This window comes from Austrofundulus limnaeus, unplaced genomic scaffold (genome assembly GCF_001266775.1).
Source record: "Austrofundulus limnaeus strain Quisiro unplaced genomic scaffold, Austrofundulus_limnaeus-1.0 Scaffold254, whole genome shotgun sequence".
In the NCBI taxonomy this organism is placed as follows: Eukaryota; Metazoa; Chordata; class Actinopteri; order Cyprinodontiformes; family Rivulidae; genus Austrofundulus; species Austrofundulus limnaeus.
Window position 1 is genome coordinate 550,675 of NW_013952656.1, and position 10,939 is coordinate 561,613.

At 36.9% G+C, this 10,939-nt stretch overlaps 1 protein-coding gene across 3 annotated transcripts; it reads left to right on the forward strand.

Moving 5' to 3' along the window:
* Positions 1 to 1,520: 1,520 nt before the first annotated feature.
* Positions 1,521 to 8,652, forward strand: LOC106526053 (zinc metalloproteinase nas-4). Of its 3 annotated transcripts, none has more exons than XM_014020509.1 (10): positions 1,521 to 1,629; positions 1,719 to 1,760; positions 2,265 to 2,314; positions 2,514 to 2,576; positions 4,610 to 4,679; positions 4,762 to 4,876; positions 6,658 to 6,830; positions 7,692 to 7,773; positions 7,855 to 7,979; positions 8,452 to 8,652. In XM_014020509.1, exons 1-10 carry the CDS (start codon positions 1,578 to 1,580, stop codon positions 8,484 to 8,486), a joined length of 807 nt encoding a protein of 268 aa, XP_013875963.1. In that variant the 5' UTR covers positions 1,521 to 1,577; the 3' UTR covers positions 8,487 to 8,652. The 3 variants fall into 3 exon arrangements, with proteins under 3 accessions (XP_013875963.1, XP_013875965.1, XP_013875964.1); XM_014020510.1 differs by having other exon boundaries at positions 1,535 to 1,629; positions 1,722 to 1,760; XM_014020511.1 differs by lacking the exon at positions 2,514 to 2,576.
* Positions 8,653 to 10,939: the final 2,287 nt, after the last annotated feature.

The following is a 10,939-nucleotide window of genomic DNA, read 5'->3' on the forward strand; positions in this document are numbered from 1 at the left end:
GATGTTCTGTAGAGTCAGTGAGTTTACTTTTAGTATTTCAGAATTGGTTTAGTTAGATTTTCTTCCTTAAATTATTAAGTTTTGTTTTAATAAATTAACTTATTTGCACTTTTACAGTGCAAAAATATATTTCCCTACCTAATGGTCCTCAGCAGGTAGTTTTAGCAAAATTATTCCCACACAAAACACTATGTTACTGCAAAATCTAAATATTTAAAAATATGAAAGTCAAAACTCCATATCTGGGCTTCATTGCAAAGTGTCAAATATTTAAAGCTTCTACTATATTTTGTGTGTAATTATAAGGAAGAAAATGTCAAGAAAATCAACATAAGATTGCACAACTTCCCTCAATCTTTAACACATTCAGGTAAATTATCTTTTTTGTTTTATTTCAACTGGCAGGTGACTTCTGTTCATCTTTTGGAGTGAATCCTCACCTAAGCAACATAAAAAGCTGGTTCTAACAAACCCAGTTTTACAGATATTGAGCTAAAATATGGTGCAGTCCAAGCACTAAGTGACATTAAACAGGGCTATCTGATTAAATTGCTCAAGGGGAAATAGTTACTTAAAGCCAACAGCTCAGACGCTGGACAGCAGGGAATGGGGAGATCGTTAATGTAAGATTGATTCAAAATATTTTTTTACATTAATATTATTTTTTAGTGGGGCAGCAGGTGAGGCATCAATAGTGGGCCAGACAGAAGTAACCTGCCAAATCAGAAGCCCTGACATAAGATCTGCTTTTAAAACTTTGCCATCAACTCTTGGGTTCAAATATCTCATGAACCAGTAGATGATTTCAAAGACACTCTTAGTGAACGATCATTGGGTGTACATCTATAACTGATTAGCATTTGGAGCTAATTCCGTTCAAAATTGACACCACAGCTAATCCACACAGGCCAACACGGAAATGTTTCCAAATCTGTTAAATGAGCTAAAATTTAGCTGGAAGTCATCTTCAGTTTCACAAACCGCTGAGCGTTACTTATTGTGCACCATTGTTAATCAGCATTGTGTGTTTGCAAAATAACTCATGAACAACTGAATATAATTTAGTGAAACACTTGGTGAATAATCACTAAGTTAACATCTACAACTTATTAACATTTGGGGCCAGCCCAAATCAAGATGTCCACCACAACTAATCAATATTAGCCAACACAAAAGCAGCTAGAACTCAGACAGTTTTACAAAACATTGGGTAGTTGTAGCTGAGAGTTGTTCACAACACACCCTGAACACACAACATCATTTATAAGCTGTTTGACCAAACTGGCTCTAATTTCCTCCTTTCCTTCTCAGTACAATTAAATCTAAAACTCTGGAATAGGCAAAGGGAGATTATTTCAAGATTTTTGTAACTTCTTTCTTGTTTTTTATAGCTTTTCTATGTAGCTATTATTTTGACCACTGCAGAATTGTAATAAAAAAGCCCATTTGGAAACAGGAAATGTGAGACAATTTGCTATAAAGCAACAGGCAGAGAGGCTGTGAGAGAAGAAGCTCACAGCTGACTTCACTCAGTGGGATTACAGAGCAGAGAGGCTGGGAGCTGCTGGGCAGGCAACATGCTGCTTCTGCTCTTTGCCTTCGTTTTCTTTGCTGAATGTGTGAATAATGGTGAGAAATCAAACTTTAACGCGGCTCGGTGCTCAGGTTTTTACATGAGAACAAATCAACATTTTTTTTCCCCTTCGTTTGTTTTGAAGCGGTGATAAATACAACCGACCACCATCCAGAAACGTTAGAAGGTAAGCTCTCTGTCTGCCATGATTAGTTGTGTTTGAGTTGTATGAATATGACCTATCCTAAAAATGGTGTAGCTACTTTTCTTTTACTTGTATGGGACTTTTTTTAAGCCTGCAAGCTTATTTTATTTTATGGCATTTAAAAATGTTAGCCAATGAAGTGATGATACAAGCCTGAAATCACTTAGTCACATGGTTGTTGAAATGCCATATTAGTGGGAAGTGGAGTTTCACACGAAATTGGATGCAGCAACTTGTTGAATTTTTTTCAAAGAACCTTTTTTTTTTGCTTTAATAATATATTTAAGTAGAATGATGGAAAACAAATGATTTGCAACAGTTTTTTTTTATTTTATTTTCAGCACTCCCTAAGTCACTTTGTGCACATAAAGGCCTCTTTATATACAGCATGCATATATAATTGGCCTCTTATCAGTCAGCTTTACTCTGTCTTTTACTCCTGAGAGAAGAAAATGAGTTTGGTGATTTTATGTAATTGTTTTTCAGAACTAACATCTGACACAAATTCATTGGTGGAGGGAGACATCTTGCTGAATGTAAGTACAAACGTCTTTACTGGTTTGTTTATAAAATCAGAATGCTTTTTTAAATTTTATTTTTTCCCACACCCATCTCTCCTGTTCATTTTGAACCTACTAATAAAATTGATTAAGTTAAACATATCCAGTACAATACCAGTGTTAGAGTAGAGGCTTTGCTGGAAATGTGCTGAAATGATTGAATGACTGTTAACAGAGTCAACTTGTCAGAGACATAAGAACTCGAAGAAAAGTCACCACTGAACCATTGAGTGTAAAGGTAAAACTTTTTTTTTTTTCAATGGATCAATCAAAAAGTTTTCACAGAAGTTATTTGAACCTTTTTTGGACCATTTTAAGATTGGATAAAAAAAATAGTCTAATAAAGAATGCAGCTCCTGATGCGTACTTGAGCAGAGCTTGAATACAGTATCAAACTAATTTGTCTGACTGAACTGTTGGTCCAAAAGCAGCATATGGTGACCATTTTTGGGAAATGATTTTTCCTTTCTACATTTAAAGCTAAATATTTTGACACATCCAAAATGAATAACTGATATTGTGATGTGTGTGTATTGCAAATGATGCCCCCAAAGGTTTTTAAAAAATCTTATAAGTTGATGTGTACTGTTATCTGAAAGGTCACTGCCCGCTTCAGTTCAGGCTGAAACATTTTTTTTTAAACTTCAGGTTTTCTATCCAACAAATGAACTACAGTTCTTTTGAGAACTAAATGTGTGAGCAGAACCGTGGTGGTGGGGGGCTACAGGATTCTGCAGACTTTGACGTACATCAAAAAGAAAAAAATCATGTAGGTCCTCTGGATGGGTTCTTCTTTGATAAAACGGTTTCTCTCCTTCAACAGACTTCAGTCTGAGTTTCAGGTGAACTCAGCCTTATAAGCACTGCCTCCACATGGACAAACAGGTTAGTCACATGCAAAAGAGGGCCATCGACTAACAATAGGCTTGTTTAGCCTGGTCCTTGCCTTCCCACGCAGTTCGGCTCAATTCTAGTTTCCCTTCACTGCTCCGTCTGGGACTTCTCCCATTGAGATGGATTTCCCTGGCAGATTTTTAGCCGGGCCAATCAGAGAACAGAACGTTAATTTTCTGCGCAGTGTCTGCTTGTAGTTTATTTCACCTGGGCCAATACGCAAACAGAAGGTGGAGTTTTGAATGACGTCGATGTTCTGCGCAGTATCTGCTAGTTATTTTGGCATACGGCAGTGGAGGAAGTGAATGAAGCCAGTCCGTGTTGAAAAGATTTCCAAATTAAAATAAATTTATCTGACAAAGCAGCAGCTCTCATTTACAGTCGTCTCATTTGGCTCGGTACGTTTCTCCTGAGTTGTTTACAGCACAAGCGATTTCCGGTGAGCTTCTTAGCTTAGCCTCCCTCACAGCGACATACGTCGCAGCCAACCGATCCAATCATTTTAAACTTCAGCAGAGGCCACGCCTCCTGCAAGAAACACTTCTCTATTCAGCAAGTTCAGACCCTTGTATGAAGCAAAGTGAAGGACAGGGTCTGGTTTTAACCAGGCTAGGCTTGATTAGGTGATGGCCTTCTTTTGCATGTGACTAACCCGTTTGTCCATGTGGAGGCAGTGCTTATAAGGCTGAGTTCACCTGAAACTCCTCAGACTGAAGAAGTCTCTTGGAAGAGAGACGAAACGTTTCACTAAAGAAGAATCCATCCAGAGGACCTTCCTTTTTTTTCTTTTTGAATTTTTTTTTCTACCTGGATTACAGAGATGCATCAGGACTTTGATGTATAATTCTTTTCTTACTCCCAACGTTCTTGACTGACAGTTGTGACACTTAAGGGTATCAAATCTTCGAGTATCACCATCTTGCGTGATTTAAATGTTTCTCTGCTACAACACACCCGATTTGCATGAATGAGGTAATTAACAGGCTTCAGCAGGATTTGAAGACGTAATTCACTCACTGGATCACTCACTGGATCACTCACTGGATCACTTACTGGATCAGGGAAACGAGAGGAAAACTTACAGGACAGCAGAACCTCAATGGCAACTTCAATTCACGTTTTACTCCCAACAGATGGCCACTACGTCATGTATGAATGTACTGTCAGTGTTTTGCCTTCAGCCTAATAGCATATTGGTATTTCAGTTTGACAAATTGACTTTAAACCAAGCTATGGCTGGGATGTTTAGTCAGCTAAAACCAACCCATTAAGCATTTGAAGTCACCAAGAAGGATAAGTTCAAGAAATAATTCTCGACCAAAGTCCTTTAATAAAATCTGAGCCAAACGATGACTTCTGTCATGTTACACCCTGCAGGACAACAGGAATGCAATGAGCACTGTTTGGCCAACAACACACATCCCATATGAAATTAGCCCAGAAATAGGTAAGAAACTTTTTTTTCTAACTTAAAAAATAAACACTTTTTTTTTTTACAAGATTTTTATTTCATTGCCGCCGCCTTCTAGAAAGCCGAACAAGCGACATCCTGGCTGCCATGGAGATGTTGTCTAAACACACCTGTATAACCTTCCACAAGAGAGGGACCGAGGTGGACTATGTGTTCTTCCAAAATGGAAATGGGTATGTTGTCAGAAATTGAAATGAACATGAAGGTGTGGGCCTACAGCTTGTTGGACCAAATCAGCCATTATCTGCTTATAAGGTCAAGAAGTCGGTCTCAGACTGGATCCATGGTGGTTTCACCTTCCCACAAACTGGCTTTGTTTCTGTAACTAAAAATGCCTTTTCCAGTAATCAAGTAGACATGATCAAAGTTGTAAATTGTGAGTTTTTGATTTTGAAGGTTTGTATTATAATGCCTGTACGTTGCAACAGAATATTGATGCTGCCACAGCTCTAAGGTCTCTGATCCCCCAAAGCTTCAATAATGGCGATCTCCAATCGTGACATCGGTGCATATTTTATCTGCTCTCTGAAGTGATCAGACAATCTGTTTAATGTGGAGGTTCAGTGTTTGATATTCTAGCAGAAAAACATTTTAGAGGAAATTCCAACACATAAGACTTCACCGGAAAGTTCAGGTAAAATATTGGCTGGAAGATCGAGGCCTTTGACACAATCAGAATCGCCTTTATTGTCATTACAAATTCAAAAATACTTTATTGATCCCAGAGGGAAATTTGGTAACAGTTGTTACAGTTCAGAACACCCATTCAGAAGAACAGACATAGAACAGGTGCCCTGGGTCATGCAGCCACAGACCCAAGGATCATCTTCATAAATACATCATGAGGAGGTGCAACCTTTAACAGAAAAACTAAAAACCACACAAGAGAAGTTGCATTACAATGAAATTGGGTTTGCTGCTCCAAGGTGCTTGTTTTTTTTTTTTAAATCATGATAAAATAACGTTAGCAGAGTAGACAATACAATACAATAAACGACTTAAAATCAAATAGACAAATGTGTCCAAAAAAGAGATGGAATATATTGTAAGAAAAATCCCCTATTATTCATTTCTACATACAGAAACACTTTGATCTCTTTTTTTTTTTTTTACAGCATACAGTATATTGACAGATTTTGAAAGTGAGCGGAATTGTTTAAAAGATTGGGGTTTTTACCATTGCCTTCTAGCTTTGATTGCTGCATCTTATGTATGTACTTGCTACCTGGTGGGGACAATTTTTGACCATTTTTCCTGGTACACAGCCGGGTGAAGATCCACTGTTCATTATGGGGACAAAAGCCTGGTCCCCATTGTGGGAAATACAGTTGCTGGGTTAGGACTAATGTTTAAATTGAGTTTAGGGAACAGACATGATCAGTAAATGAATGGAAGTCAATGCAGAGTCCCATGAGGGTGTGTGTGTCCGTCCCATCACTTGAATCTGTTAAACTGCATCTAAGCTTAGGAAATGTGACTATTTCTTCCATGTGGGGAAGATACTTTAGCACAATACTTTTTGGTCCTCCTAGTGGAGTTTCATGCTTTCTCAAATTTAAGTTTAAACACTGCTAAACCAGTGCGAAGTGACTGAAACTAACAGATGCTACGATAGTTTCCCCTTTAATGGGACATAGTCTTGTGACTGTTCTAAAAATAGCCAGAGTGGAAGTCCTATTTGGCTAATCTTTATAAAAAAAAAATCTGGCATAGTTGCATGCTTGGGTAGCTCCTTACAACAATTGTGAACTCGTATTGTTTCCTTTTTAGGATTGTGAATTGCACATCTATTTAAAAATGATAATATCTTACGATTGGTAGCCTGTTACCCCCCCTCCCCACACTTAAACCTCAGTCAAGTTCCATCCATTAATCATAATCACTAAAACTGTGACTTTGGTTTACTGGGAAATGTGAAATTTAACCTGCAGCTTTTGTGTGTTCTGTTATCCAGCTGTGCCTCATACATAGGCTTCATTGGTGGCAAGCAGAGTGTGTTCATGCCACCCCAGTGCTCTTCGGGTAACATCGCTCATGAGCTTCTTCACACCCTTGGCTTCCAACATGAACATACCCGGTCAGACCGTGACCAGTACATCGAGGTGGTTCAAAATAACATATTGCCAGGTAGCGTCGATGTGCTCCTGTTTTTAAAATGACTGAATCTCTTGCCTTCTACACTGAATAAGAATTTCGGAGGGGAAAAAAAGTTTGGAAATGTTTTCTGTTTAAAATGCTAGAAGGTACAAAACTACTGAATAAAATTGAGCAATGCATGAAAGTCACTATAAATAATAGAATACAATTGAGGATGTTCTAGTCCCTAAGACGAACTTGTAGACCTATTTACCACCTACATGTGTGTTTGTAACATTTCATGAACTACTGGTTGGATTTACACTATCAAAGAAACTGGGTGTACATCTTCAACAAAATAGCTTTTATGTCTTAAAATTTTAGATGGCCACCATGATTGAACTTGGCCAACACACAATCATGGCTGTACAGTATAGTGAAGCCCCAGTTTTCACAGGCATTGAGATCTTAGAGAGACCTATCTGCAAATGGTTGAATGTGAATATTGGATGTGGTCTGGAAAAGGTCTAAAGCTTGTTTAGGTGGCACCTTTTAATGTATCAAACAGTGAAACCGTTAGCAGCTACACACCACACATTACTGTTAAGTCATTTATTAGAAGGCAGAAATGCTGCACTCTGCACTTGCATCACATCCTATACTTTTTTTTAAAATGTGGAATTGAATTTAAATTGTTACAAAATGGGTAAATTTAGTTTTAGAACTCTCAAGCAGGAAAATAAATGGTGTTTCTTACTCTACTGTATTTTCGGTTTTAATTTTTGGGTTACTGCAAACAAGTAGTTGGGTTCCATGAAAACATCCCTGAAAGACTATGAAATACAACTTTGCAGGACTTCATTGTATAATAAATCATACTCATAAAAGCTGTGTGGTACACATGTCTTTTAGGGATGGAGAACAACTTCAATAAAATTAATGGTGAAACGTTTGGAATTCCCTATGACTACACTTCCATCATGCACTACGGAAGGTAATGTTTACCAAATACGAAGCTTACCAAGTAGAAATGTTTTTTTTAAATCTCTCAACAATTTTTCTTCACTTTTGTTAGGACGTTCTTTTCATCGAACGGGCAAGCCACAATCATTCCAAAAGACAGCGATGTACATGGAATGGGACAGAGGCAAAAACTGATGAAGTCGGACATCGAGAGAGTCAGACATCTTTACCACTGTGGTATGTTCATGTTCTGTTTGTATACATATAGCATAAAGAACCAGGTTAAACACTTGTTTTTTTTCTCTACCCTCTACTTTATCTTTTTGGTTTTTGTTGTACCAAACATCAAAAAATGTTTGTTTTTTAGGTTTGAATAGCTGGATAAATTTATGTTATAATATTCAAAAGATCAAATCAGATCAATGGGTAAAAGGATCTCCCAACCCTTACTCGAAATGAAGCATTTTAGCCTGAAAGGTTCAGTTGCAGGGTATGTAAATTTATTTTTTGTTAATTTCTTCTCAGGCACACATTCTGCGTTGCAAATATCCATTCAGAAACACTAGATAAAGAAGTGGAAACATTTAAATTGTCTGGACAGGGAACTCTTGAAAAGCTAAATACTTAAGTAAAATGTCCAAACTTTTATAACCCACCTCACTACTCTCTAAAGAGTGCTTGCCTAATTTTACTTTCTTGTTTTTACTAGATGACCTGAAATCAAACAGCATGACTGACAGCTGAGAATCCCTCCTGCTTCCTACGTTCAATCTTCCTCCTCGCATCATCACAACTCCACCACCAGAGAGCGCATCAGCACAAAGCAAGCCTTGACTGCTCTGAGAAGTTTGTAAAACTTGCATGTACAGAACCTGAAATCTGATGGATTAGTTTGGAATTACTACACACACAAAAAAAAAAAAAAAAAAAAAAAAAAAAAAAAAAATTTTATACAAAACAAAAAAAAAAAAAAAAAAAAACTGAAATGAAACAAGTTTCATCAAGACAGTAGTAACCAAACAAATCAGCACTCGTGTGGAAGCGGGATCAGAAACAAAACATGGGATTTGATTTCTTCACAAAAGATGAGCTTAACGTTGAATAGTGAAGTATTTGAGTGCGATAATAAAATTTACATTCCTTCTACGTTCCCTGTAATTTGTGCTCTCCTTCCTCAAAGCAAAAGATTAGAAATGTGTTTTGTAAAAGTGGGACTACCTAATACTTTCCAAAAGTCTGCTGATGTAGGTTGTCAGGTGGTAAGAAACCAGTGCAGTCCAGGTTTGGTTGCTGCTTGGCATAAACCTTACAACAAGCATGAATCAAATTAAATAAATTTTGATATTTTTTCCTTATTTTTTTTTTTAGTGGTTTGTTCTGCAACAGTAGGACAAATGAGTTCTTTGGTCAGCAATGTTTGATGGCAGTAATGTAGCTTGGTAGCACTGAGATACATACCCCAAGAACAGGCTACAAAAGAATTCAAATAGGTGTTGGAGCAGAGAAGCCTCTAATGCCTGTAGGATAACAGCCCTACCAGGATTGCACACCCTTGCACCAAATGGAATCAAATAGTCAGATTATACACATTTGCACACACAATCTCAAACCATTTTCAAAAAACTACGACTGTATTCCCATTTCGATTCAAATGGGTGTTAACTTTATTGACATGTCTTTTTTTTTAACCAACATAAGACAGCTTTGCATCTGTCTTGGTGAATAACAGTGTTGTACCACAGAGTGATACTTGAGTAAAAGTACAAGTATCTCACCAAATTACTTTGGTTAAAGTTGAAGTCTCTTTTAGGAATATTACTTGAATAAAAGTCTTAAAGTAACTGATACTTTTTGTACTTAAGTATTAAAAGTAAAAGTATTGAATTAAAACCAGCAGTTAGATTTTCTGTAATGACATTTATTAGGAGGTGACCCCCCACCCCAAATGCAGAAATGACTATTGTATTAAAACAATTTATGTTTAAATTTAAGATGCACTAGTCTAGCTGTTTCAGTTTATATACAAATGAAAATCTGAGGGCTGTGGCCAAATGCAATAATATAATTCATGAAATACAAATACTACTTAAGTACAGTCCTTTTTATTTAAATGATTATGTCCTGCTGGAGTGTGACATGATTTGATTGTGTACAAACTAATATGGTATCAGAATTTTACACATTTATACTTCTCATTCAGACACAGTTAAATTCACCCTAAGGAGGCAAAATTTATATGGATACTATTAATTTTTTACAATAACATTCTGGAATAAAAACAAGCAAAATGAAATAAAAGTAACGACTTTCTACTTCTTGCCTTTCTTAAAAATGTAAGGAGTAGAAAGTACAGATAATTGTGTGAAAATGTAAGTAGAAGTAAAAAGTAGGCTGAAAATTAATTACTCAAGTACAGATACCCAAAAATTCTATAGTAAAGAAGTATTTGTTGTTACTTCACAACTCTGGTGAATAATCGGCTTCAAAGAGGCGTCACAAATGACTTATATGCAGTTTAGATTATTGATTTCAGCACAAAGGTTTTAAAACGGTCTAGGTGTGCATCACTTATAGTTCCTGGCGTGCTTTTAGAGACAAGGTTAGAAAGGCTTTATTAGGTCATGTTGGATTACAACTCAGTAAACCAGAGTCAGCAGAGTCATGCCCTGTTGTACTTAGGCTGATTTCCACAAAACTTTAAGTTGCAAAATATCTATTTTTAATCCTGATCTATAATGCTTATGTAAAGTTAATTTTCAGTTATTTTCCATAAGTTCTCTCTCACGCTCTCTGGGCCAATACAGCTAAAACTGCGAGAAGAAGCAGTTGCCTTCTCTTTTCTAAGAAATGTGTCCCTTCAGACATGCAGGGTAAAGCCAAAAGCTGACTTATTGTGTAGTAAAAGTAAATGTCTACGTCTGGTTTGAGACCTGCAAGAATTAAAACAAAATAAACGCCAACAGTATACTTAGAGGGGGGAACTTGGGTCTTCTATTTATCAAGGCGTTTGCATTTTCCATTACACCAAACAGCCTCATTTTGGCACCAATACAATTCAAGACTGTGTACAGAATGCCTGCAGCGTAGAGGCAATTGGTAATTAGATTTGTTTATTCCTGATTTAGCTCCCCAATTTTATAACAATCAAGTGCCCATGCATACAATAATGCAATGGTGAGATTTTATTGCTGAGCCAG

What these genes read in the sequence shown, in the direction of transcription:
- LOC106526053 (XM_014020509.1), top strand. Translation starts at nt 1,578, where the DNA reads ATGCTGCTTCTGCTCTTTGCCTTCGTTTTCTTTGCTGAATGTGTGAAT. An exon ending in CTGAACCATTGAGTGTAAAG is followed by an intron (nt 2,577 to 4,609) that starts GTAAAACTTTTT and finishes TACACCCTGCAG; the next exon opens with GACAACAGGAATGCAATGAG. An exon ending in CAGACATCTTTACCACTGTG is followed by an intron (nt 7,980 to 8,451) that starts GTATGTTCATGT and finishes TGTTTTTACTAG; the next exon opens with ATGACCTGAAATCAAACAGC.